The following is a 27,667-nucleotide window of genomic DNA, read 5'->3' as shown; positions in this document are numbered from 1 at the left end:
CATCTTGCTTTTCCCTGGTGCAGTCTCCCATCCTTCTGGGTCAAATGCTGAAACTGGAGAGATCATTACTGTCGGACAGGGCCTGCAGGAACCAGCTGGGACACCACAGTGGGCAATATGAGAGTTTAATAAAGGACCATTTACAGAAGTTCAAGTGTACATGAGACACTGGGTTTCCAGCTTAGGAGCTGGTAACAGCAGGACACCATATTCCCCTCACCGCCACCATTCTGGCCCATCTTTGCTGGTCACTCTTATTCTGTTTGCATCCAACAAACTTGGTCCTCCCTAATGCACCCCACCGTGCCCTCTCCTCCACAGTGGACCAGGCCAGGAGGATCTCCTTTGGGAATCCTGAGTGTGCATTATAATTACAAGGAAGGCCACTGCAGCACCGTCAGTAAAAGCTAATTGCTGGACACAAACTAAATGACCAGTTTATGGGGCAGGTTAAGTGAAATACAGTCTGTCTACACCAAGGAAAGCTGCTAAAGGAAAGGGGGGGCTGTGCGCATCCACAGTAAGAAAGCTCAGATGGTCCGTGGGGAAGGTAGCCTCTCAGGCAGCATGTACAACACAAGGTCACTCTAGGGAAATAAGCGGACAAATGTGGTGGTTTGCACACAGGGAAACATGGCCCAGAAGGAACCGTACCAACTATTAACCATCCTTATGTTTGGCATGCGGCCAATCAGATTATAGTATATGTGCTGCTGAAGCGAGCACATGTGGCCAATCAGAGGTGGTATTTCCCATCTGTATTTTATATGCCTTGTACTATCTTGTTTTATACTAAGCACACAATTCCTTTAAAAGAAATTTATACACAGAAGTGATACATGTGGGCTTAAAATACAGCAAAGGAATAATGAACAGAAAAACATGCTAGGGTTCTTGTCTGATACTTGGCAACTGCTATGATTCACTGAATATCCATGGGGCACAACCAGTGTGCCAGGGACTAGGAGAAGGGTGCTGACTGGCATAGGCTGCCCAAAAAATCCTCACCATCTCTGAGAAGCAGATAGGGATGCCAGATGTACCTATGGCAAGAGGGTGAGAATGAGTGGGCAGATGCCCAGGGCCACAGTAGCACGGGGCAGTGAACAGCAGTGAAAAGGTGTCAGGGAAGACCTCTGGAGGAGCAACACAGGGACAGAGAGGAGAGCAGACGCTCTGGGCAGAGAGCTGGGTGGGGAGAACATTCTTGTCTGCACTGCCTGTGCAGGAAGAATGCTGATCAGGAACATGCTAGACTCTGAACAGTCTCCGAAGTCCTCCAAAGATGTGTGGACACCATTACACAAGCCCTGAGAGATATGCAAGCCAGTGGGACAGAGGTCGGAAACGCAACAGTGCACACTGGTATGAGTCACAGGGCAGTGCCAAGATAGGTGGATGTATAGTGATTCACCCAAGGGGCGGGCGTGCAATCCTCATTCACAGCACGGCCAGGAAAATGCATCCTCCAGATGGGTCAGAAGCACAAATGCCTTGTTCAGTCCTTCCTTACACACTGATCTGGAGGGCAAGACCATGGGGATCTCAGACATGGCAGGGAGGGCCCCCTGGTCAGGGGGGACTAAGAGACCTTCTTGTCCATTGCCCTTGAGAGAGGCAGGGCTGCCCAGGGGACCTGGGACTCTGTGACAGAGGGGCAGTGGACACGAGGTCTCAAGCTCTAAGGCCCAGAACTGCATGTCCTATTGATAACAGAAAACTCCCCCAGGGGACAGCATGTGGGCTTTCCCTCACAGGCCCACTCTGACAAGTCCCGGGTGCCCAGAATGTTGTGATGAGAAGGGTTCCAAAGCCACATCTAGGATTTCCGGGAAACTGCCATGGTGAGGGATGTGGGCCACTGCAGGAGTGTCCTGAGTTTGCAGTCCTGAGGCCTCTCAAGGCCGTGGGTGACTGAATGATGACCCTGCAGGTGTGTCATCACTGCAGTGTCCCACTAGCCAGGCTGTGTGGGGCCCCAAGCAGGCATTGTAGGGTGGACCAGCATCCAGCAGTTCCCTGCTAAAGAAATGTAGCTGAGCCCTGGGTACACAGGCACTCCACACCTTGAGGGAGACAGGCTCCATGTCACCCCTCCTCAGTCACAGAAGCCCATGCCCATGCATGTGCAGGGAGTGGGGGACCTTTGTGCCAGCCCAGCTAACAGCAGCCTAGGCTAAAGGGCCTCTTGCTCTCCTGAGTCTCGGGCGAATTTCCCTCCATTCCTGTAAGGAGAAGAAAAGTTGGCATCAGTCAAGCATCCTGCAGCTGACACTGGTCAGGGCCCACCCCTATCCTGACAGGCACAGCCCTGAGCTTGAGCTCCCAGGCCTATCATATGAGGGCTGGATAACCAGGCACAGGATGAGAGGCCCAGAGGATATTCTGTAGGGTAGAATACAGCGGACAAAATGCCAGGCTCGCAGGGCCAGAGCCAGGTCTTTCTGCAGAGCCTGGGATCCCCAGCCTGGGCCATGAGGAGGTTCTTGTGGAGGACAGGGAGGGCCAAGGAAGGTGCATGAGCTGGCAGGTGGAGTCAGGGAGGCTATAGGCCTGCACAGCCCACTGAAGAGGGTCCAAAGAGGGCAATGAGTTAAGGATATGGCAGGGGCTGGGGTGATGGGAGGATGGAACATGTAGATTCTGCTCTCCAGGCTTTCCCCAGCCCATGCAGCCATGCCCGTACGCACGGATGAGGTCTCCATCGCCGACCTGGGGCCGGGTGCTGTTCCTCTTCTCCAGCTCCTGCAATACTGACTGCTCAAACGCCAGGGCTGCAACACGGCTGAAGAAGGCCTTCACATTCTCTCCTGGGGACCCACGGGACAGGTGTGACCCCAGCTGCACCTCTAGACACATTTGGGTGCCAGAACCAGGGCAGCCCACCCTCAGACAGGAGTGTGGCTCCTTCTAGAGCATTCTTGACAGTAACAGCAACACATAGGGCTACCCACCCACAGGGGCAGCATGGTGCTGGGGGGTAGGACCTTTCATTTCCCACCTGGCTTCAGCCCCACCCGCACTCTGGCTGCCTGACTTGGCCACTCCCGCGGCCCTCTGAGCCTTTAAATCTACTCTTCCACTCAGTTGCTCCTGAACGTCTTCTGTACTATGGGCCAGTGCTGGGCCAGGCAGAGCTCAGGACAGACATGTGCCTGCTTTCCTACAACTTTCTATGTGCGGTTTGGCCCTTACATGGAGTCTGAGCATCCTCCTCCAGCTAACAGGGAGGAGGCCAGGTTCCCACATCCAGCACAAACACAGCCTGCACTGTGTCCCACTTGGCTGTACTGAGATATCAGTGAACCCCGTTACTCCAGTCAAGGAGGATGATGGGTCCTCACAGGGCAGGAGGGAAGCCGATGGGAAGGAGCAGCAGAGAGCACCAGACATGAAAACTGCCGGGTGTTTGTTGCAGTGGGGAGGTGGCACTTCTACACTCAGCTCTCACTCAGTGTCCCTGGCCAAGTGCCTGCTGTGCCTGCTTGCCCAGGGCCAGGGACACTGGGCCCAGCCCCGAGTGCCCTGCACCTCTGGGGCCCACTATGTGCTAGGCACTGCACACTCTTTCCTTTATTATCTTTTTATGAGTCCACGTTTACAGCACAGGATTACATTCATCGTGGGGAGTTGGCACACGCACATAACATCTGTGCGTGCAAAGTCTGCTCTTTGCTTTTCTGCACTTTCTAATTTTTCCTCAGTAAATATATATAGCCTTTATAATAAAAAGCATGTTCTCACTAAAAATGAATTGGGTGCAGTAGCACATACCCGTTAATCCTAGCTACTTGGGAGGCTGAGGCAGGAGAACTGCAGGTTCAAGGTCAGTGTGGACAACCCAGGAAACCCTACTATGAAGTCAAATGGACTGGAGAGAAAAGGAGAGAGAGAGAGAGAGAGAGAGAGAGAGAGAGAGAGAGAGAGATATCACCCTGCTTCCCAGACGAGGCTTGGACCTGCTGGGCATCTTGCCTAGGACTGGCAAGGGCCAGAGGTCACTATTCCTCTTATCCACGGGACAGGCCTCCTGGTGTCCTAGAGGAGACCACTGTAAAGCAATGGAAGGTGCTGCCGGTTCCCAGCATGGCCAAATTGTGAACCAGCACACATAAGGAAAGGCAAGAACCTCCACAGCACGTTGGGCCCCACACAGCAGCCTCTGCCCCCCACCTTGGTACACCTCTTCCCCACTCACCAGTCTTGGCGGACACTGACCAGTACTCAGCCTGCATCTCATTGGCCAGGTGCACAGCCTCTGCTTCAGCCTGCTCACATGCCGCCCCTGACTGGGAGAAGCAGCCCTGCTGACCCAGTGCCCAGCTCTCCTCCAGGTGGCCCCTGGGGTCGCAGCTGTGCCCTTCTTACCACGGCACTTCCCTTCCCACCCTTGCTCCCATTTCCCCCCTGGGGCAGACAGGTCAGTCCCAGTGCAGCGATGCTGCATGCCTACGGGTGACACTTCAGTGGTCCTCAGGCAAATCTGAGTGTCAGCAGTCTTGTTCTTAGGAGACAGCAGGGGGAACTTGAGTTCCCCTGCTTTGCAGCTCCAAGGCCTGGGTCTTTGAATGCTAATCCCAGGCATGTCAGTGCCACACGCTGCGAGCACAGGCATTTTCCCAAGAGGCACCCAGGCTTCCAGCTCTGCCCGCTCACCAGAAGGTCCTTTTTGGTTCCCACGAGGAAGATAGAGCAGGATCCCACCTCGTTCTCCCTTAGTGCGTCCTCCAGCCACTGCCTGTAATGTGCAGAGAGGAAACAGCCTGAGGGATGTCTGTACCCACCCACCTAGGGGGCTTGAGGAAGCCCAGGGGATGGGATAGAGACTCAAGCCCTTCCCAGGGCTGGAAGCACTGGGCTGGGAGGCAGAGGGAGGCCCCTGGCCCACAGTGACTAAGTGGGATGCTGGCCTTGCAACCAGAACGGCCTTAGTGGGACCAAATGGGGCTGGGAATACAAAAGCATCAGTCAGGTCATGAAGACCCATCCTCATCCTTTGAGCCTTTGTCACCTGGAACAATCACCCCTGCATCCTTTGCAGGGTTTGGAGGAAACTGGATGTGAATGCCCCAAGTAAATGCAGGGTGAGGGGGTGAGGAGGTCTTTTGTCCATTAGATTCTTGACAGAAGCAGGATGGTCTCTTGGAATTGGTCACATTGTTCACATCACTGCCCAAGACAGCAAGGGCCAGAGTCATGTCCCTTCAGACAGGACTGGCTATAAAATTATCAGAGCCCAGGGCAAAGTGAACATAGGGGGTCTTTCATTCAAAAATTATGAAGACTTCCAAGGTGGTAACAGCAGGATTATCAAAATAAGCACAGCTCCTTCAGGGCACTAGCCTGGTGCAAACGCCCCCTTGAGGGATAAGGAGGCAACGGGACAATAAATAGCTTATGGGCAACTGATCTTAACACATGAGCCTGAAGCCACCATAAGGGAGTTAGCCTAGTGGCCTGGGTCTGCAGACTTTTCAGACAGCTTCCTGAACCCAAGTGCCCCAAAGGGGTCACAGAGTCTGGGGTTACTTACCTGGTGTGCCCCAGAGTCTGCACATCAGTGAGGTCAAAGGCTGTGATGATCACTGGACACACAGAAGAAAGCCACCAGTCAGTCAGTGACAGGTGGGGCCCACACAGTGTGACAAAGGAGAGCTCCCCCTCCAGCACCTCCTCAGGTTTTGAGGAACTTCCAGGTGGTCCCTGGCACTCAACTCTGGACCCTACAGCCCAGCCCAAGAGTGGAATCCAGGGAGGATAGAAGAGGCAAGCAAGGGGCATGTGGACTCTGGCATCAGAGACTCTGCCATTACAGCCAAGGGAGCTTGGGAGAGGGTCGTAAGTGCAGAGAGCCTCAGTTTGCCCATCTGTAAAATGATGAGAATGATATACCTAGCTCTCAGGGTTGCTGGGAGGATAAACAAAGGCAGCTGGGTTTTTTTATTTGTTTGTTTTTAAGGCAACTATTTTGAAACACTTTTAGTCCAAGGCCTGACCCAGGGCATATTTTTAAAATTAATTAACTTTTGAGGTACTGGGGATTGAACCCAGTTACACACTGAGTTACATCCCTGGCCCTATTATTTTTTATTGAAGACAATGTTGCTCTGAGTTTGCTAAATTCCCCAGACTAGGCTGGAACTTGTGATTCTCTTGCCTCAGCCTCCCAGAGTGCTGGGATTATAGGTGTATGCACAGCCACACCTGGCAAGACTTTCAATCAACAGCAGCTATGGCTGTGATGACAATCAGCAACAACTGGATTAAGGAAAATGACTTCCAGATGGTCAGAGAACAGAGCTGTGGCCTTGCTGTCAGCAGCTCTTGCCACTGGCCCTGCCCTGTAGCCATGGTGTCCTCTACTGATGCCTGCGGATGTGAGCAGACTGGACAGTGGCTTCCTCTACCCCGTGGCTAATGACTGCAGGATAGTCCTGATGCTCTCAGGATAGAGGGGAACAGAGAAAAGGTCACTGATAACATGGGGCAGTAGCAGTCTGCCTGCTGTTTGCAGAGGTGTGCCTTGCAGGCACCAGGCACCTCCTGGGGAGGTGGAATCTCTTTGGGAAGAGAGAGGCCTGGAGACCCAAAAGCTGCAGGAAGCCATAGTGGATGTGGCTCAGCTGAAGTTCCAGTCCCCAGCTGAGGTACTCACGGGTTAGAACCTGTTTTTGTTCCTTTCAAATCTGAATGAAACTTGCTGTGATTCTTACACTACTACTGAGTAGACATAACAGTGCCTTGAGTCTGGTTTGAGATCCTTTTGACAGTTCTCCCACATCCCACTGAAATGCATTTCTGTCTGCTTCCTGGGAGGCTGGTGTCAGTGGTGAGCATATGCTGCCACCTCTGCTATGAGACCTGCCCAGGACCTAGGCTGCACTTGGCCATGTTGGTAGTGGGCACTGAGCCCTGTGGACCCCCATCTGGGACCTGCCAGTCCTGCCAGGGTCCGCCTTCATTCCTTCTCGCTGGCTTAGCTTCCTCCTCCTAAGATAGGACAAGCTTCTGCCCACCTCCTCTTGGAATGTGATGCTGTCCTTCTTTCCCAGAACCCCTGGACAAACACATCCTTCTCTCAGAATCTTCCTGATATGAAAGCTGGGGCTCAGAGGTACAGCCAGAACCCACCACAACAGACTCCAAAAGGGCATGACTGCCAAAGCTAGGCAAGGACCCGGCTTGGAGGCAGCTGTTCCATTCCCAAGTACTCGCTAGAGTGATTTCTCAGTGGTTCCTGGAGGACAGAAAACTGGCACTTGTGTAGAAGACCTGGGCTTCCAGTGGGGAGGCCCCCGCTGCACATCCCACCGTCGCATAGTTGCTTACCCTGGGCACCCCGGTAATAGGCAGATGCAATGCACTTGAACTTCTCCTGCCCGGCTGTGTCCCAGCTGAGCCATGAAATGGATGAAAGGAAAACAGTGGTGGTAGGTTAAGCAATCACAGTATTCTGAGTCAATAGGCTAGCAAGACCATGGCAGGGAGACTCAAAGACAAGCACCAGCTGTGCAAGCACCCTGTGTGGGCTCCAGGAAGTGCTTGTGTGAGCCAGCTATACCTGCCTCCAGCTCCGGGTGATCCCTCTGGGGTCCCCCAGGGGGAATTCTCTTGCTGGATTCACAGGGCCTACGGGTGAGGGAGCATAGCATTAGCAGTTCTGCTGCCAGATGAATGGAGTCGCAGCTCGGTCCCTTCTGACTATGACATTAAAAAGGAACGTATGCTCTCTGGTGTGGCCTGCTCCTTCTGAATGGTACTAGGGCTCTGGGCTGTGGTTCTACCACTTGCTCATGTGTGACTGGGAGACTGTTTCCCCTGCTGCACTGTAGCTTCCTGGGTGAAGGGTGGGGATGCCTCCTGAGCACATGGTTTATATCCCCTGGGTGACTCTCATTAGCTCTGGCTCTCTGGAGCAACACATCAAGAAGGACTTAGAAGCTGAGGCCTGGCTCCACGGAAAAGAATGCAACAATAGATTAATGCTGTTTGCCATAGCCACAGTATAGAAAATGGGATGGCGCACATGCTGAGGTCTGTTTGCTCTGGCTTATAACTAGGCAGGTGGTCAGTATGGACGGATGAGTCTGAAATCCAATCCCTAATCCATCCTTCAAGTCCACAGGTTAAAATTTAACTTTTCTCAGTAAACTGAATAGAAGACAAACTATGAATATGACATCAATGGTCTGAGTTTTTTTCAAATGATCTGGTGTGATGCAGACTTTTCTGCTTATGTCCCTTAACTGATGCACTCATATTTTCTTTGCTCTCAAAAGAATACTCCGGGTGGAGAGCTGGGGGCGGGCCTGGAGAGGAGACCAGCTGGGTGGATAGCAAGGACCTCGATCTGAGACACAGGGACTGAGGCAGAACAGTGTCCCTGTTTTGTCCTGGTCTCTCTACAATCAGATACAGTCTGCAGCCACAGTGAAAGCCCAGGCACTGGCCACTGCCTCCCTCTCCACCTGGACTGTTCCCCTGGCTTTCTGCCTTTCCCAGCCTTCCAGATCCCTTCGTCCCAGCCTCCTTCGCTCTGGACTGACCTTATCCTCACTCTTGGAAAAGATGTGGTATCATCTGGCTCCAGAACTGCACTGCAGACTCAGCGTAAGCAGAGCGTGAACTATTGAAGAATGAAGCCAGTGAGGAAGAAAGCAAAGAGAACCAGAAGACAGAGGTGGAAAGAAAGAACAGTAGGGGGAGTGGGTGTTACTTCCCTATTGAGGGGAAAGGTGTGGGGTGAACATGAGCACATCAGGAAAGGAGGTGGATGGCACAGCCTCTGACAAAACCCTCCTCACCCAAGCCTAGCACACAGGACTAATGCAGTCCCACTTCACAGCTGGGAACAGAGGCTCAGAGCTAATGACTTGCCAAAGTCCACCTGCCTCCTATAGGATCACAGGAGGTGCAGGTAGGGAGCAGTCGGGTGCCATCATGGATGGGTGTGAAGACCTTACCCTGACCTGTCAAGACCAAGTAGCATCCAGGAAACTTGACAGCCATGAAGCCTGGTTTCTCACAACCAGCCCAGACCCTGCTTGTCTAGAAAGGTCCTTGCTGAGTGGAAGAGGGGCTGTCCAAGACCTTCCCTCGGGGTCTCCAGGAAGCCCACCCGTAAGCCGTATGGGAAGTGACACCACACAATGGGAACTTACATCTGGAGGCTGTATGGAATCCCAGTAATCTCAAAGCGCTCAATTTCGAAGTCTACCCCAATAGTGGCCTTGTAGTCCCGATCAAAAACATTCTTGCAAAACCTGTGGGAGATAAGAACGTCATCAGAGAGGTGTCCTCACAAAAACAGCCACGGAAGGTTTGCTCCACAGTGAAAGTGTGGAGGCCAATAAAATCCACTATCAATAGAGAATTGATAAGGAAGGCTGGTTCACAGAGGCCATGGGTAGCCAGGTATGTCAGTTAGCATTCTTTCACTGTGACAAACACCTGAGATAATCAACTTATAAAGAGAAAAGGATTTGGGGGCTCACAGTTTTAGAGAGTTCAGTCCATGACTGATTAGCTCCACTGCTTTGGGCCTGTGGTGAGGCAGCCCAAGATGGCGGTGGCATGTAGCAGAATAAGACCATGCACCTCATGACCATAAAGCAAAAAAGAGGAAGAAGAAGGGGCCAGAGCACCACTGCCCCTTTCAAGGGCATGCTCTCAATGACCTAAAGACCTCTTACCAGGTCCTACCATTTAAAGGGTCTACCACCTCCCAATAGTGCCATCACGAGGGACCAAACCTTTCACACATGAACTTTGGGGGACGCCTATCTAAACGACAGCAACAGGAAAGCCAGTAAGGTAATGAGGGAAGATGGACCATGACAGCCTGGAAGGCAAACACTAAGTTTGCCTCCCCGGGACCCCTTTCCACGGTAAGAGTCTGTTCCCAGAGAGGCCAGTGAAGGGGCCAGCTTAGGCCCCCGGGAGGACAGTATGATGAGTGCCAGTCTCCTGGGATGCCCTACTATCTGTCAACCCCACCATCTCCCTGATTTCTTGCCCCTTCTCCCACCTGGCTCCCATCAGGCTGAGGCAGTGGCCTACTTCATAGCATCCACCTGGTCCCCACCGTGACAATATTATCTAGATCTCCCAGGAAGGTGTGACAACCTGGCGCTGGTGCAGGGAGGTGTGGCTGACCTGACTGATGGAAGGAAGCTAGCAGGGCATACCTGTGGATGAGGCTGGTCTTCCCCACATAGAGATCGCCAACAACAACCACCTTGGAGAGTTTGAGCCTGGAAGAAATATGGCCCTGTCACCCTCAAGCATGGTGTCAAAAGCATTTTTAGCAGACACAGGCCTTTCCTTCTCTGAGCTCTCTGTGGTGATCTGCCTTCAATCCTAGATATAAGACAGAACCTACTCTAGCAGCACAATTTATAATAGCTAAATCTTAAAGGTGGCCTATATGGAAAATGGGATGGTGCATGTTATGGCCATCAACACATGAATGGATAAAGAAAATATAGCATTTACACATGGTAGAGTACTACTCTGCCATAAAGAAAGATAAACTTGAGTTATTTGTAGCAAAATGGATGCACCTTGAGACTATAATGTTCAGTGAAATAAATCAGACACACAAGCTTAAAGAGCACATGGTTTCTCTTATATGAGAAACTCAAAGTAAAAAAAAAAGAGTAAAATAAAAGGTAGATAATAGGAAATAGGAAGATAGATCTTCGTCATAGGGGAAGGGTATCAAGGGATGGAGGCAAAGAGGAGGAGAGGGATAAGGAATGCAAAAAGGTATTCAGGTACGTTGTGTACACGTGCCCACTCCCCACAAGGAATGTAAAGACTATGCACTGCAAACATGCAGCAAAAAAAAAAAAGAAAAGAAAAGGGATGGTGCATACCTGTAATCCCAGCACTCAGGAGGCTGTGGCAGGAGGATTGCAAGTTTAAGGCCAGCTTGGGTAATTTAATGAGACCTTGTCTCAGATTTAAAAAAAAAAAAGGCTAGGGATATAGTTTAGTAGTCTCTGGAGTTCAATCCCCAGTACTGGAAGAACAAATAATTTCTGTAGCTCATTCCAAAGGACCTCAATGATTGAAACAACAAACTTGGGCAATAGGACAGGCACTTCCTCTGCATGCAAGCTACAAGTGGATCCCTCTGCCTCACCTGGTGCTGTTACCTCGACACATCTGTGATGACAGTGGCTATGAGTACCACGTTCCCAGACTGCCTATGCCTCCTGAAACAGCTTGGCCCTAACTCTACTTGTCAGGTGGAGTAAAGGTATTGCCAGGGTCTTACGGTGAGGACCTTGGTGCCTCAGTTTCCCTACCTCCAGTGCTATTGTAAGAGGCAAGGGAGATGATCTATGTGAAGCCCTGGTATGAAGCACACTCCCCAGCTGATGCTACTACTCTCACCCCATGAGCATGAGTGCTGGAGCGAGCATTCCGACTGGAGCTCTCCTCCCTTGTGGGCCTTGGGAACCTCCAAGCCAGGCTCCTGAACAGACTGTGAGCTCCGCAGGATGAAGGACAAGGCGAGGCCTTGTATCTGTTTGACAAAAGAAAGGACTATTGCAAAATCCCTGTGCCAGTGGTGACAGGCAATGCTGAGGCAGAAACAGAACAGACAGCCCTGACCCTGACAAGGGATCCAGACATCAAAACTGTGATTCTGTGACATAAGTTTTGGGCTTCGGGAGCACACAGGAAGGGCACTTGCTCAGCTCAGGCGAGAGACAGGGGCAGCCAGGGTTAGAAAAGGCTTTCAGAGGACCTGACATATGGGGACCCAAAGAAGAAGAGTTAAAAAAGATGTTCCAGACAGAGGAAACAGACCTTCTCTGAGACCTCAGGCTGCAGAGTCCTGTGCATGACATTTTGAGAAGGGGAGAAGTTCACATGGCAGAGTGTGTCAAGTAGAGCCAGACAAAAGCTCCCGTGCTGGGTTGCACCTGCCTAGTCTGTGTGTTTCATTTGTTCACTTTTCATTCATACAGTCATTTGCTTCTTCCTTCTGACTCTCTCTCTCCCCTGTATCCCAGGTCCACAGGCTCACCCAACAGTCCCGGTGTTCCTGCGCTGGCAAGCTGCATTGACCCGCTCATGGAAGTGCTCCTTAAGCTGCAGGGAGGCGTCAGGCGTGTACCACTACAAAGAGACAGAACATAGACAGACACATAGGCATACCCTCCTGCAAAGCTGCAGCCCTGTCAGCCAGGCCAGGCCAGAAACCATGGTGGTGATCTACTTCCCAGTCTTCCCGCCCCTCCTCTCTCCCAGGCCTCCAGGCTGTCGGCCTTATTAGCTTTCTCTGTTTCCTGTCACGTTGCAGGCCACAGGGTAAATAGTGTGAGCCAACTTCAGAGACACGGAACCCGAGGCACACAAAGTAAAGGGAAGGATTTGCCTTGGGAGGTACTACGGGGACTCAGCCTGACCTGACTGAGAATCCCTCAGGTCTGGAGTGGTGTGGCCCTGGGGTGCAGTGGCCCGTGATCCCTGATGACTGCAGACAGGAGGGACAGAAACCCACTTTCTGTGAAAACGGGAGGGATCCCCAGGCTGCCTCCCTGGGGTAGGGAGCTCTAGAGCCAGACTCAGTCAGGTCAAATCCTAGCTCCACAAAGCCCGGCTAGGTGACATCAGCGATCTTCCCTATCTCTTTGAGCCTTGCTATCCTGCTCTGTAAATGGAGTCCTTTGTCCGTAAGACCTGGACTGTTTTGTGCCAATTGTGTTTCCCTACCTTTCAGCTCATAAAATACCAGTCTCTAACATCCTCGTTAGCATTGTCAAGCTCCACAGGAAAGGCACTGCTGTGAGTTGGGTTGTAATGGAAAATGCGGGGGAATTATTCACAGGTCTGAGGCACCAAGACCCTCCCTGTGCAGGTGTAGAGAAGGAATTCAGCAGTAGGGTAAGAGGGAATGGCTGAAGACCCACAACACCCAGAGCCTACAGTTACCTCCTTCCTCCTTCCCAACCTGGGCACAGAATCCAAAAGACATAAAGACATTCAGTGGGCAGGTCTCCCTACACGCCAGCCCTAAGCCACTGTAGGCATCTACTGACAACAGGGTCTTATGTAACCTTCAGAAATATTTTATGTATGTACTAACAACACAGACATTTCTTTTCTTCTCCTTTTTTTCAGTTCTGAGGATCAAGCCTACACTCGTGTGCATGCTAAGCATGCGCTCTACTACTGAGCTATACCCCGGCTCACCTCTTTTACACACAGGAGAGTGTACCACACACACTTGACTACACACATCTCCACTCCTTGCATTTGACCTCACAATTTACTTTGGCCCTCACTGGCACCTGAAGAGGTACTTCGTTCTTCCTCTGTCCACGTCAGGAAGTAGCATTACCTCTTCAACCATCCCCCTCTCTGAGGACAGTGGCATGTCTGATCTGCTCTTACTAACTGCTATGATACCTGGCCTTGTGCACATTCTCCACCCATGCCAGGGTATCTGCAGAGTCAATTTCTAGAAATGGAATGGCTGCATCAGGGGGCAGAGGTATTGACAATGTTGGTGAGTATAGTTCCACGGCCGTGAAGAGAGGTCATACTGATTTGCATTCCCTGATGCAGTTAATATTGGATTTTAGTAAAGACAGAAGAGAGCTGTGAACTTTTTTTTTTCAGCAGTATGGCAAGGGGAGAAGGCCCTTAATTTGGGGTGTAGAAGTTGGAGTACTGTGGGTTTAACTTTTAAATGTTTTGTGGTGTTTAGGATCAAACCCAGGGCCTGGCACATGCTATGCAAGGGCTCTATCACTGAGATACACCCCTAGCTCCCGGAGTGCTGTTTTGATAACAGTAATACTAATAAGAACAGGAATGGCACACAACTTCAAGGAAGCTCCCATTTCCAATCAGCTAGGAAGACAATGTGAAAGGTAATATCCTTTAGGTTCTGAGAGTGCATAACTTGCCACTGTTTATAAAACTTCATAGCAGAAGCAGGATTCACATGTAGGATCACCTAACTGACTTATAACTTCCATGCCACACTGCCGCCTTGTCTCACCACTGGCCTACTTTGGACAAGTCAAGACCCAGTCTTCTAGCTTCTCAAGAAGACAGACCTAATTCACCTGCCTTATTTCTGGGGGTGACAGTAAGCTGGGAAAGTGGGATATGATCTCAAAATCAGAAGAACAGTACAAATAAAAAGGGTACCCTAGTAACTCTACCTTAGGAAAGGTGTCAATGATGCGATCCCGGCTCACAGGAGGCCCCAAAGGTGTCAAGGAGGATCTCATTCTTCCAGAGGCCTGTGGAACCAAGGAGAAAAAAGAGAATGCTAAGTGCAATTTAGAGATGGTCACTGTTTTGGATTAGCCTACTGCACAGGCCCCAACAGACCAGATCAAGCCAGATGGAATCACTTAGGCTAGGTGTCACATGATCAAACTGGACTCTGAACTGGGCCAGTTAAAAAAACAAAACAAGAAACAAAGAGGTTCACAGCATTCAATCAAAAGGGACCCAGTTTACATGAGCCATTATGATAAAGAAATCCCCTTTGTTTGAAACTTAATAAGTAACTTTGAAACAACCAATCTGCTTTTCAGTCTGTTTTTGCTTTCCCTAGTCTTTTTCTACTTATAAAACCAACCTTCTGGCAGGTGATTTAGCTCAGTGGTGCAGCTCCTGTGGCAAGCATGAGGTCCTGAGTTCAATTCCTAGCACCAAAAAAAAAGACACTCAAAATAAAACTATTAAATCATTTTAAAAATAACCAACCTTCTTTGCTCAGCTCATCAGAATACTCAGTGCATCTTACAGAATGATGTGTTGTTGCCTGATTCTAGAACCACAAATAAAGCCAATTAAGATTTGTGAACTTAACTGTTATTTTACCTTTGACGAGAATTAGAGAGCTGTGCAAATCTCCAAAGGTGCAGCTCTAAGTTTCTGCCTAATTTTTCCTGAGCTTTAAAACTAGATCTGGCCTCACTCTTTCTCAGGAACATCCGGGAGAGGTCATCTGGAGACAGGAACTCAGGCCATCTCTTTCAGTGTGCAGGTGGCATGGTGGGGAGGGTTTGCTGAAGAGCCGGTTCTCTCCTAAGCAAGTGTCTAAGCAGGAGGGGCTCCCTCTCTGAGCTTAACTCGGTCAAGGATGATGGCTTTGAGTGGCTGGGGGCTTTAGGTTTCAGGCTTTTTCTGCTGTCCTCATCCAGTCTGACTCCTCAAGCTTATTCAACATCCCTCCGTACTCTTTCATGTCCAGCTCCCCCTCCCCCAACAACTCGACAGACCAAGACCCGTTGTTGTTCTCCCCCGGGCCTGACTATTTTCCCAGACCTACACGGGCCTGGCAAGGGGTGGGCGCTCAAGAAATGAGGAAATCTGGGGCTGTAGGCCGCATTCAGGTTCTGGCACTAGTAGTTGGGCGGGGGACGGGGCGCTGTGGCTACAGCCTCTGCATGGTGCTTGCACTGGCGCAGGCAGAGGGTCGGACAGAGAAGGCGGGTGGACGCACTTACCACGCCTGCGAAGGCTCGGGGCTCCGCGCGGCCTAGTACGGTAGAGCGACGCGGGATCACCACGGCAACACGGGCCACGCTGGATTCGAGGGCGTTCGACGAATCCCGGACGCCGGGGGCGGGGTGTGGGCGGGACTGACTCTGGAAAGAGTCCCGCTCGCAGTTTGTACAAGGGATCACCATAGCAACGAGAGCGTCCCAGGGGTCTGGGCCCGGAGAGACTTCCGGACGCTGCAGTAGCGCCGGAGATCACCATGGCAACGAGGATGTCGCTTGATAAGAGGACAGTGGGCGAGACCAGGGAGCCCAGTGGATAGAGCTGGCTCTGGAGCGGGGGTCTGAGTGCGGCTGACCGTAGGGGTTCTCCGGAGCTGCTCACTCTGGCCATCACCTCTGACTGGAGGAGTGGTAGCAGTCACGGGATAAGAACTGTTGCTGTATTGCAATACAATAATGTTGCATTGGTATTTGGTGAGAGTCAAGGACCCTGCCTGGGCAGGGGGTGGACGTGCCTTGTGTCCACCATTTACTGACCTTATAGTGTCATTCTGAGTCCAGTGCTACTTTTATTATTATTATTATTTTTTCTTTTTGCCTGGCGCGGCTTAGACCCGGCCCAGGAGTCCTCCTTCACCACATCGGTCTCACACCTGAATCCAACGCTACCTGAAATTCATATGCCTGGCTTCTAGAGCTCATGCTGCAAAATTAATTTCCTTGATTAATGGGTGTTAAAATTGATGCCAACTCTAGTCACTGAGCGCCTATGAGTTTGTTGCTTTTTGGAAAGCGAAATATGTACGGGTCTAGATGGTCTCAGAGCCCCCTATTTTCATAACCTGATTCAGAAAGGTCCAGAGTTCCCAGCTTTGAAAACCAATTTGACTCAGCCCTTCGCCCCCTACCCCGCTGCTTTTTTTGAACAAAGAAAGTATGACACACTCAAAGGGATTTGCCTAGTGAGTTAGAACTACAATTGAGACCCATTTTTGTCTCTTTCTCTTTTTTTTTTTGAGGCAGGGTCTCACTATGCAGTTCCGGCTGGCCTTGAACTCACTTTGTAGCCCAGGCTGGCCTCAGACTCACAGCAATCATCCTGCCTCAGCCTCCCCAGTGCCAGGACGACAGTTTTGCATCACTATGCCTGGCTGAGACCCCTATTTCTTGACTCCAAGTTCAGTGCTCTTCACAGCAACTTCCTTAAAAAATTAGGATGCTCTAGGTTGGAGAGACCCTTTAGAACTTGATCCTTTGAAAGACAGCAAGAGAGGGCAGATGTCAGCATGACAATATTGGATTCTTGGTACACAGATCTAAGCATTCTTCAATTCAAAGCTAAATGTGTTAGAGGCTGATGTTTGAGGCCTTTATTAATGCATTTATTGCTAAGGTCTCAGGCTTAGAAGGTGAATTTAGGTGAGATGCTCTACTTTCTGCATCTCAGTCTACTTACTAGCTATAAAATGGACCCAACTACTTCAAAGGTTTCTTCTGAGGATCACTTGAGATGGTATAAGAGCTTTTAGGTTGTAAAATTCTACTCAAGTCCATTAACTATTCATTTGTTTTACACTTGCCAAAAGCCTCCTGGTGTATTGCTGGCACTGGAGAGGAAAGGAAACAGAACTGACGTAGCCCTTCCACTCAGAGAAGCTAGAGTTTGCTGGGGTATTAGAAGTAAACAGAGGGCTGAGGTGATGGCTCAGTGGTAGAATGGTTGGCCAGCATACCCCAGGCCCTGGGTTCAATCCCCAGCACCCAGGGGGAAAAAGTAATTAGAGATTTGAGAGAGGGATGTGTGCCAATGGTATAATTAAACTATGAGATTCCTTATTAACTTGCATTTGAGAAGGGCGACTTTGTAGGGAAAGTGTCCACCAAGTTGATTCCTGATGGACCAAGAGGTCATCAGAATTACAGACAGCTCAGGCTCCAGGAGAGAGCTGGCCATTTCAGGGATTAAGAGTGAGTCCACCATGGCTGGAAGAAACCATCCCTTTAAGGACGTGGGTGTAAGCTAGGAGTGTGTGTGTGTGTGTGTGTGTGTGTGTGTGTGTGTGTGTCTCACCATGGTGCTCCCCAGGTGATGAACCCCTGGGCTAAAGTGATTCCTCTGCTACAGCCTCCCAAGTAGCTGGGACCACAGGCCCCACAGCACCCCCATATTCATCCTCAGGATAGCAGTCGGGACTCAGGCCTGAGTTCAGTGGGGAGGGAGCCACGGGAGTGTTTTAAGCAGGTGGTGGTGGGGTCTGTCTTGCTTTTTAGAACAAGCACTAACCAGGAGTGTATTAGGTCCACTGTAGGAGCTGATCTTTGTCATTAGCAGGTGGCCAACTAGCAGAGTGAGAAGTGTGGGCGAGTGCTAGGCAGTTCTAGGTATATGTAATTTGGAGGAAGAGACCCAACCTCTTGAGATTCTTATCTCTAAACTGCATAAGCATTGCTCTCATGATCAAAGGCATGCAAATGCCCAGTACACAGAAAGGGGCAAAGAAATCACTTTTCTTTTGTACCTTGAACAAAGCTGAGCAGCCTTTGTTCTCCCATACTAACCCTGTAAAATATTATTATTCCCACTTTGCAACCCGCCTCAGTCCCGGCTGTTCGCGCCTGCGCGGTAGGTTCCATGTGTGCAGAGCTGGACGCCTCAGACGCTGGGGAGTTGCCTGGCAACTAGCCGGAGGGCTTAGGAGACGCGCTGAGGCAGGTGAGGTGGTGGCGGCGGGTGAGGGGCCTGGGAAACAGGGGTGCTCCCTGACCTACCCAGTCTCACTCACACGGGCCCACGTCCTCAGACCCCCAAGTCACACCTTTATTTCTGTGGCTGTGCTCCCTGGAGGCCTTCAGAGGAGGGCGGGCCGCTGTCACTATGCCCGTGATTCTCTGCTAAGGGGACGCACATTAGGTATGGCAGCGTGCTTCCCAGCCCAGCCTTTCTCCTGTCCTTGTTGTCTGGTGACTGGTTTCACAATCTGGTTCACCTTTTACTGCGGAGATTTCTGCAGGACTGTGTCCTGTCCATGTGACTAAATGCAATAACAATCACCATAATAACCACAGCCAATCTATCTGGGGCTCTTGTGAGCCAGTCTCATGGGTATCAGTTAATAAGATTATACTGGAAAGGCGGGAAGGGGTACCATTGTTACCTCCTTTTGCAGCTGCAGAAAGACAAAGATGGAGGAAGTAATTTCTCAAAGGCCACCGGTGCCATGGGCCTGCAGCCAGATCTAAACCAATAGGCCACCCCGCCTAGTTGCTTGTGATGAATGTGGAAAAAAAAACAGATCATCTTTTAACCTCAATACTTTTTTTTTTTTGTCTTTTTGAGACAGGATCTCAATATGCAGTTCAGGCTGGCTTTGAACTCACTTTGTAGCCCAGTCTGGCCTGGAGCTCGCAATGATCCTCCTGCCTCAGCCTCTTGAGTGCTAGGATTACAGGCATGCACCACCATGCCTGGCCGTTAATTCCTTTTTGATGATGAGTCCTAAACATCTGAATATGGGTCCTTGACAGGTGAATGAGCTAGCTAAACCTGGATTTGAACAATGACTTCTAGCCTTACCAATTTGGTGATATCTAGCAAGCTTTTAATCTCAGTTTTCTTATTTGTAAATTATGGATAATAAAGTCCTCTCCTTATAGTGTAGGTGTTTAGTTTAGTTTAGTTTTGTGGGCTCCTGGGATTAAATATAGGGCCTTCATACGGAGCTACATCCCCAGGCCTTTTAATTTTGTGTTTAAATTTTGGGACAGGGTATCATTAAGTCACAAAATTACCCACACTGTGCTCCAAACTTGCAATCATCCTGACTCAGCTTCCTACAGTGCTGAGATTACAGGCGTGTGGCAGTAGGTCTAGCTTGTGGTAGGTGAATTAGTTACGAGCCATTGCTGGCGCCAGATAAGCACCAAGTGGAAAGATCATTTTGGTGTTTTCTTGTTTGATCTGTTTTGTCTTTTTGGTGCCAATGACTGAGGCCCCAGCCTATAAAGTACTGAAGTGGTTTTTTTCTGTTATTAAGAACTGTTGCATAGGAGAACTCTGAGGTTTGGAATTTGGGCTGCTATTTAACCTTTGTTGTGATCTTAAATCTTTTCATTGTTCTCAGACTCTTCATCTGTAAAATAGGCATAAAAATGCCTATCCTGCCGGGTGTGGTGGCGCACACCTGTAATCCCAGCACTTGGGAGGCTAAGGCAGGAGGACTGTTGCAAGTTCGAGGCCAGCCTGGGCTACAAAGTGAGCTCAAGACCAGCCTGCACTGCATAGGGAGACCCTGTGTCAAAAAGACCAAAATAAATAAATAAATAAACAAATGCTTATCCATCTGCCCTCACACCTTTGAGGATCAGATAAAAAGTAGCTTGTAAATCACAGTAGCAATAATGACAGCTTTTTGGATTCTTTTAATCAGTGGTCTCTGCAGAACTTCATTTTGAAAGCCTTTCAAAAGGGAAAGATGGCTCATGCTCGTATCTCCATGTACCTGCCTCCGAACATCGATCCAACCAAGGCTGACATTGCCTATGGCTGTTGGGCCCTGCCCAATCTGAACAAGGAACTACAGTCAGAGGACCTGCAGACAAGGCAGAAAGCCCTCATGGCCCTGTGTGACCTCATGCATGACCCTGAGTATGTCTACCAGGCCATCAACATAGGTGAGAGTATCACAGCCCAGTGACCATGACTGGGGTGCCTGGCATGGATCAGACACTGGGTGGAGCTTGAACAATAAGTGTAGCTATTTGACAAGCCTGACTTTGGGCCAGAAGTGTCCTAGGTTCAGTGTCTGCCTTATTTTGGTCCTCACAGTGGCCACCTGCAAGGGAGGGAAAATTCACAACCTACAGATAAAAAAACCAATGTTTAGCCAAGCACCATGGTGATACACACATTATCCCACTTACTTGACAGGCTGAGGGAGGAGATTGTAAGTTTGAGGCCATCCTGAGCAACTTAGCGAGACCTTGCCTCAAAATAAAAATTATAAAGGGCTGGGGTTATAGCTCAATGATAGATCATCCCTGGGTTCAATCTCCAGTACTGGGCAAAACGACCTTAAGAGAAGGGGTGTGAGTGTAAGGTTGCCTAATTAATAAAGTTAAGCAGGATTCCTACTTGCTAAATCTTGCATCCATAAGTATAGCCCATTCTTCTAGGTCATGGTTCTAGTGTAGGACAGGGTTAATAATTTAACCATATGTCTCTCCTGGGATCAATGAAATATTAAAGGACATTTGCTTATGTCTATAGCAATTTATTTCAAGAGAAGGAACTAGTAGAAAGCATTCAAGGTGTATAGTGAGGAGGATTAGGTGAGATGGTCCTAGGGAGCGAGTCCCTTCAGTAGCTTGCAAACGCTGTGTAACTGACACGATTCTCCAGTACTCCAAAGCAAGAGAACCCATGGTACTTTCTGACTGCTCAGCATCAGCTCACATATTGACTTCTGGGTTAGTTGATTTCTGGGACTGGCAAATATTCAAAGGTTTGGTTTTTTATTGTTGTTTTTTTTTGCCTTGTAGGCTGCCTGGAGAGTCTCACAGCTTTGCTGAAGGATAGTGACACCCTGGTTCGGATAAAGACCACCGAGGCGCTCCATATCATGGCGACCCATAACGTGGGCAGGTGGGCAGCTGTCTCTGTCACACTTGGGAGCCATGCTTCTCTCCTCTGTGGATGTCCTCAAATGACCTTGAGAGCTCTGCAAGTTTGTCTGTAGCCCTGGTCTTCAGTGGGACTTGTACGTGGTCAGAGCAAGCCTCTCTGTGGGGTGGTTTTGATCGCCTCTGTGGGGGCCCCGTGGAACCTTCTATTCCAGACTAATTCTTATGTAAGCTTCTAGCTCAGGGCTTCCCAGCTAAGGGTGGAAAGAAAGTTCATATCCCACATCTGCAACAATTTTGCCTTTGCTTAGCCTTTTAATGGGAGCCAAGTTTCCTGTCCCAGATCCCCCACAGGGCCTGTGGCTTTGGCTTTTGTCCCCCATGAAGGTGTTAAAACACTAGTCTCAAAGTATACATCTCATCTGGGCCGGTAGCCTCACCTTTTGCTCAATGTGCTGAGGTTCTTTTGCTTTCCTACTAAATATCCTTTCCTGGGTAAAGCTTTGTATTTTACCCTTAAACCATATTACACCTAGCATTTTGGTTAGGGGATGGGTGGTAGTAGGGGATAGGGACTGGGAGTGCTTTTCCATACCAGCTGAATTCACTCTTTTGACCTGGGACCACTAATTCAAGCTCTTCCCCTAGTCTCCTGTATAAAGGAGACCCTGCCCAGCAGGCAAGGACAACTGGAAGGGTAAGGCGCTGACTGCCTTCAGGCTTGGTGGGTGTAAACAACAGGCACTCATTCAGAGAGGCTTCAAATCAAGTCATAGGACCGTGCTGCTCCCCAGGTTCTCAGAGCCTTGCTGTCCTCCTTGGTACCCCACCTCAGGCTTCATGCAGCCCTCGTCTAATCAGGGGCTATGAGTGGGGAATGTGTGAGGGAGTGGATGGGGTGGGGGTGGGGGGCAATGCCACAGCTGGCGCTCTAATTCACAGCCTTTGCATCACGTAGAATGGATCAGTGCTGTATACAGAGCCACGGAGTGGGCCTGTCTTGTGTGTAGGGGGCACCCTTTCCTGCTCTGTGACCTGGATGATCCTTTTTTTTTCTCTCAGTACTAGGGATTGAAACCAGGGTTGCCTTACTACTGAGCTTTATCCTCAGTCCTTTTTATTTCTGTTATTACTATTTTCTTAATTTTGAGGAAGGATCTCAGTAGTTATCCAAGTGGGTCCCCAACTTGCAGTCCTTCTGCCTCAGCCTTCCTAAGTCCTGAGATTATAGGTGTGTGCCACTTTGCCTAGCTTCCTGGCTGAGTATCTTGATCTGAGTCTCACACTGCCTATCTGAAATAACATCAGAAAGGTGCTTTAAAACCTTGGGGATGATGGAGCTGAGGCAGGAGGATTGCAAATTTGAACCCAGCTTGGGTGATTTAATGAGATCCTGTCTCAAAATAAATCATAAGAAGGACTGAGGCTATAGTTCAGTGCCAAGGCTTTAGACTCAATCCCTAATAATGTTTTTTTTTGTTGTTGTTGTTTTTGTCTTTTGGAGACAGGGTCTCACTATGCAGTTCAGGCTGGCCTTGAGTTCACTTTGTAGCCCAGGCTTGTCTCAAACTCACAACGATCCTCCTGCCTCAGCCTCACCGAGTGCTGGGATTACAGACATGTTGCCACCAGGCTGGCTTCAATTCCCAATAATGAATAAAACCATACCAAATCAAACCAAACCAAACCAGCCAAACCTTAGGAGGGCCAGGTGTGGTGGTACACTCCCGTAGTCCCAGCTACTCAGGACGCAGTGACAAGATGGTCATTTGAACTCAGGAGTTCAAGACCAGCCTGGGCAACATAATAACATCCTATTTCAAACAAAACAAAACAGGTGAAACAAACAAACAAACAAACAAACAAACAGCCTTAGGGCCGGATATGGAGGCAAACAACTATAATCCCAGCCCTGTGAGAAGCTGAGGCAGGATGATTGCAAGTTGGAGCCCAACCTGGGCAACTTAGCAAGATCCTGTCTCAAAATAAAAAATAAAAAGGGGCTGGAGATATAGCTCAGTGCTAAGGCCCTGGCTTGAATTTCCTATACCACAAAACAAAAACAAAAACAAAAACAAACAAACAAACAGAAAAACAAACTCCAAGGAGCACACAGATGTCAAGTATCTCTCGTTCTTCCTGTTGTTTTCCCCTCTCTCTTCCGGACCTGATGGGGACGATTAGGTAACAGCCCTCACTGGGGGTGATAGATGCTGAGAGGAGATAGGATCAAAGCCCAAGCAATTCTAAAGAAACAAAACACCTAAGGAGGGTAATTGTAGATTTGTTCAGCGGCAGGAAGAGAGCCCAGGCACGGGAGTCTTGGCTGTGTGCACATTCGCAAGGTGGGAGGGCAAGCGGGATGATCGTCCTTGGACAGGGCTTGGTAGAGTGTGGTCCGCGTGCTTGCTCAGCACTCTAAGCCATTCCTCACACCATGGCCGTGAGGCAAGGGGAAGAGGCCGGGAGAGGCACAGCTGTGTGCCCAGGGTCTAGGATTCCAAAAGCCAAAACACAAGTGTGGTCCATTTCTTTTTTTTTTTTTTCTTTTTGGCTTTTTTTGAGACAGGGTCTGATTATGCAGTTCAGGCTGGCCTTGAGCTTACTTTGTAGCCCAGGCTGGTCTCAAACTTGCACTGATTCTCCTGCCTCAGCCTCCCCCAGTGCTGGGATTACAGGCATGCACCACCACGCCCAGTGTGGTCCATTTCTAAAGTTCCCTAGAATTCAGCAACGATCTTATAACTCAAGTCAGTGGCTTTCAGAGCCCATTAAGTCCTAAGTAACTGCCCTCAACCACCTGTGCTGAAACCCTTCTGCCTTCTCACCACCACACAGAGACCGGAAGGGAGAATGAGGGTGGCAGCCCAGGCCTGGCACCTTGGCACCTTGGCACCTTGAGGGGTTAGTTAATTCACGTGACATTCGCACAGGAGGGACAGCTTCCTGGGTGGTTGGCCCCTCCCATCTTGCTTGCTGCTAGTGAGGTGGCCACACTACTCCACAGGCAAACACAGTGCCTGTTTTTTTTTAGGCAAGGTCTTTCTCTGGAGCCCAGGCTGGCTGTGAACTCACAGTGATCCTCCTGCTTCAGCCTCCTGAGTAGCTGTGATTATAGTTTGTCCCACCACACATGGCTTGATGGCTTGGTTCTTGTTCTTCCCCTCCTCCCCTCCTTCCCTTACCCGCTCCTGGAACTGGGGAGTGAACCCAGGGATTTTGCATGTAGCTGTATTCCCAAGCCATTTTTCAAGTTTTTGAGACAGGGTCTCATTAAATCACTAAGTTGTTCAGACTGGGCTCAAATTCACCCTCCTGCCTTCCCCTCTCAGAGTGCTGGGACTACAGGTGTAGTCCCATGTAGTCCCATGCTGAGTTTTTTTTGTTGTTGTTGTTTTGTGTTTTTGTTTTGGCACTGGGGATTGAACTCAGGGCTTCACGTATGTTACGCACACGTTTCACTGTTGAGTTACACAGCACCCCCAAGCATCCCCCCTCCAGGAGACAGGGTCTTGCTATGCTGCCCTGAACTCCTGAGCTCAAGTGATTCTCCTGCCTTACCCTTCTGAGTAGCTGAGAATATAGGCATGCACCAATCGGCTTTCAGAGCATGAGTGCCATAGAGGGGGGTCATGGGCAATGACCGAGGAAAGCCCAGTGGTCAGGGAATGTCCCTGCAACTTGTGTGTCTCACTGTGATTTTCTTCTTCCAAAATAATCCAGAACGTGCCATAAGGGTATGTCTCAACCAGTACCATGGTAGCATGATTGGTTGGGTATATCCTGTATGCTGGGCATTTAACTGAGGGCTTCATACAAGACTTCTCATTTATTCCTGAACCCCACCCTGACAGGTGTGACCTCAGAAACCTTTTTTCCAGATTCAGTTGGGCCCAGAATTCAGTTGGTTACTTACAAGAAATGGTTAAAACTTGGATAATCAAACAAATTCTATATTTCCTTTAAATGATTTATTTTAAACCCAAAACACAAATAATAAGGCATACGCCAATCCCAGTGTGGGACCGAGGCCTTGTCTTGGCTATGGGTCTGAATGGCATATCCTGTCTCCTTTTTCATTTTTTCTTTTAAAATTAAACCACATATCTGATTTGCAGCTTTGATTTCTTTAAAGGAGAGCAAGAGCTGAAAGACATTGATGAAGTAATCTGCATGCAAAAATCCTTCTCAAATCTTTTACAATCATCTTACTGTTTTTTTAGAGGCTCACTCTTGACTCTTTCAAAAGCAGCCTTTCTTTTTTGTGAGGAAATTTAAAAGGCCCTCCTCATCTAATTGGCTTACCTAATATTTGATTAACTTATATATAATTATAACAACAAGCATAACAGGCATCCATAGGTCTGGAGGCAGCAGCTGGCTGCTGGCAAGCTCACAGCTCAGCTGGGAGAGGACAAGAGAAGCAGGGAGGGGGTCCTGCGGGGCTGGGCCTGCCAAGCTTGTTCCCCAGGAGCCAGACAGAGAGATGGAGACCTCAGTCCCACAGTTTAGGCAGGGAAGGGTGTAGGTTTCCACTGCTTTATTCACTCTCACTTTTCTGATGGTGCGACTAAGGCTCCAGAGAGTGAAAATAAGAATCCGGGGCCTGAACGAAGAGCCCCAGTCTGCGTCGTGGCTACCAAAGGGCGAAGCTATGTGGTTCTTGTTACCGCACAAACCACTGCACTGCTCTCATGGCCTCTGGGGATTCTGGAACACGGTGTCCCCCTCTGCTCTTTGCCCCAGTTAGTGCATTCAGACTCCAACCGACTTTGAGTAGGGCTGCTGACCTGCTCTTTTTTATCCCCTCGTCGTGCTGGGGATTGGACCCAGGGCCTGGTGCATGCTAGCAAGTGCTCAGCTACTGAGCTTCGTGCCTGGGCCTTTTTATTTTTTATTCTGAGATAAGGTCTTGCTGAGTGGCCCAGGCTGGCTTTGCACTTGTGATCCTCCTGCCTCAACCTCCCAGGTCACTGGGATTAAAGGCATGTACCACCACGCCCAGCGGTTGACCTGCTCTTACTTGATCCTCCCCCGCCATGGTTTTACTCATGTCTAAATCCACCTTCCCTTCCCTAGAACCAGCTTTTTAGAGCACGACATCATCCTTGCCCTGTCCTTTCTGCTGAATGATCCCCACTCAGCCTGCCGGCAGAACCTGCACCAGGTATACAAGCAACTGTCTCAACTGCCGTCAGGTAGGCTCACACCCCTCCCACAGATGCTGTGGGCCTACGGGTTGCCCCTGGGCCTCTCCTCCTAGTCTTGTACATGCCAGGTTACAGATCACAGTCCATAGCACAATTAAAAAAATGTTACCTTTTAGCTAGGTGTGGTGGTACACCCCTGTAGTCCTAGCCACTGGGGAGGCTGAGGCAGGAAGGCCATTTAAGTCTAGGAATTTGAGACCCACCTGGGCACCATAGGAGATCTTGTCTCAGCAACAACAGCAATAACAACTACAAAAGTTTCCTTTTTATTTATTTATTTATTTATTTGTTTTTTTTTTCTGGTACTGGGAATCGAACTCATGACCTTGCGCTTGCCAGGCAGGTGCTGTGCCGCTGAGCTAAATCCCCAGCCCCAAAGTTTCCTTTTTATTAAATTATAACCTGCATATTTTCAAAAACACATAGAGGGGCTGGGAGTGTAGCATGTGGTAGAGTATATGCTTAGTGTGCATAAGACCCAGGGTTTAATCCCTAGTACCCATCCCCCAATAAAAAAAACACAAATAAATGACAATTTGATTAAACTGTACTAAATGAACATTCTAGGTAACAACTATGTAGGTCAAGAACTAGCCTATTGCCAGCACTCGGCACTCGCCCCATGCCTTATATGGAGGTACCACTCCTTATCCTGAGGGAAATCACATCTTTAATAATACTAGAGCTTAGTTCATGCCTTTTTCACTTGTTGAGGTGCTGGGGATGGAACTCAGGACCTCACATATGCTAATCATGTGCTCTCCCATGAGCGACACCACAGGGCACTTTCTTTCTTTTTAAACTTTATAGAAATGGAAACATATAGTCTGCAATATTTTGCTTTTAGCTTCTGTCACTCAACATTTTCTTCCTGCAATTCATGTATGTTGTGTATTACGGATTTTTGCTTATTTGTTTTTTTCTGATTTTTGCTTATTTGAGCTAGAATTTGGTATTTGCATTATGTGAGCACTGTATATGGCAGTGTATCCATTCTGCTGCTGAGAGACATATGGGTTGTTTCTATTATGGCTATGAAGAACACAGCAGCTATAAACATACTTATACATGTCTTTTGGTGGACGTGTGTACATTTATTTTGAGGTATACCTAGGAATAGAATGGCTGGAATAGTATAAATTTCTGTTCGGCTTTATTCCCAAGTAATTTTCTAGACTAGTCGCAGCAAATTTCACACCCAGCAGCAGCAGATGACAGTTACAGGTGCTCTATACCCTCACCACATTGGATCTTTTCTGACTTCTTATTTTTTGCTATATTGGTGAGTGTGTAGCAGCACCTGATTTTGGTTTTAATTTGTATTTTCCTGGCAATCAAAAGAGAGGCCCTTTA

At 49.3% G+C, this 27,667-nt stretch overlaps 2 protein-coding genes across 6 annotated transcripts in view; one reads left to right on the top strand and one right to left on the bottom strand.

The window, feature by feature from the left end:
• Positions 1 to 108: 108 nt before the first annotated feature.
• Rab36 (RAB36, member RAS oncogene family) lies at positions 109 to 15,757 on the bottom strand. Of its 5 annotated transcripts, none has more exons than XM_005396363.2 (11): positions 15,489 to 15,718; positions 14,190 to 14,270; positions 12,041 to 12,132; positions 10,188 to 10,253; positions 9,162 to 9,263; positions 7,330 to 7,394; positions 5,534 to 5,585; positions 4,657 to 4,738; positions 4,199 to 4,289; positions 2,713 to 2,810; positions 109 to 2,225 (listed from the first exon to the last, which is right to left on the bottom strand). In XM_005396363.2, the coding sequence occupies exons 1-11, from the start codon at positions 15,669 to 15,671 to the stop codon at positions 2,172 to 2,174; spliced, it is 966 nt and encodes a 321-aa protein (XP_005396420.1). In that variant the 5' UTR covers positions 15,672 to 15,718; the 3' UTR covers positions 109 to 2,171. The 5 variants fall into 5 exon arrangements, 4 of the variants coding, with proteins under 4 accessions (XP_005396420.1, XP_005396419.1, XP_013375773.1 ...); XM_005396362.2 differs by having other exon boundaries at positions 2,691 to 2,810; positions 15,489 to 15,686; XM_013520319.1 differs by lacking the exon at positions 15,489 to 15,718 and adding an exon at positions 14,615 to 14,656 and having other exon boundaries at positions 2,691 to 2,810.
• Positions 15,758 to 15,875: 118 nt separating this feature from the next.
• Rsph14 (radial spoke head 14 homolog (Chlamydomonas)) overlaps positions 15,876 to 27,667 on the top strand; it is an 82,565-nt gene continuing 70,773 nt past the window's right edge. The window contains exons 1-5 of the mRNA XM_005396368.2: positions 15,876 to 15,959; positions 18,086 to 18,198; positions 19,913 to 20,156; positions 21,024 to 21,126; positions 26,184 to 26,302. Of these exons, the coding sequence (XP_005396425.1) occupies positions 19,958 to 20,156; positions 21,024 to 21,126; positions 26,184 to 26,302 (421 nt within the window). The 5' untranslated portion in view covers positions 15,876 to 15,959; positions 18,086 to 18,198; positions 19,913 to 19,957. The remainder of the gene's footprint in view (positions 15,960 to 18,085; positions 18,199 to 19,912; positions 20,157 to 21,023; positions 21,127 to 26,183; positions 26,303 to 27,667) is intronic.

The sequence above is a fragment of the Chinchilla lanigera genome, unplaced genomic scaffold, assembly GCF_000276665.1.
Source record: "Chinchilla lanigera isolate Chin_1 unplaced genomic scaffold, ChiLan1.0 scaffold00054, whole genome shotgun sequence".
NCBI classification, from domain to species: domain Eukaryota; kingdom Metazoa; phylum Chordata; class Mammalia; order Rodentia; family Chinchillidae; genus Chinchilla; species Chinchilla lanigera.
This window is presented reverse-complemented; position numbering and strand designations above follow the sequence as displayed.

Bases quoted from the DNA above. Each gene is read 5' to 3' on its own strand.
- Rab36 (XM_005396362.2), bottom strand. From the start codon at position 15,671: ATGGTGATCCCTTGTACAAACTGCGAGCGGGACTCTTTCCAGAGTCAG. The intron at 5,586-7,329 runs GTAAGCAACTAT...CTGTGTGTCCAG, and splicing joins CTATTACCGGGGTGCCCAGG to TGATCATCACAGCCTTTGAC. The intron at 4,290-4,656 runs GTGAGCGGGCAG...TGCTTCTCCCAG, and splicing joins GAACCAAAAAGGACCTTCTG to TCAGGGGCGGCATGTGAGCA.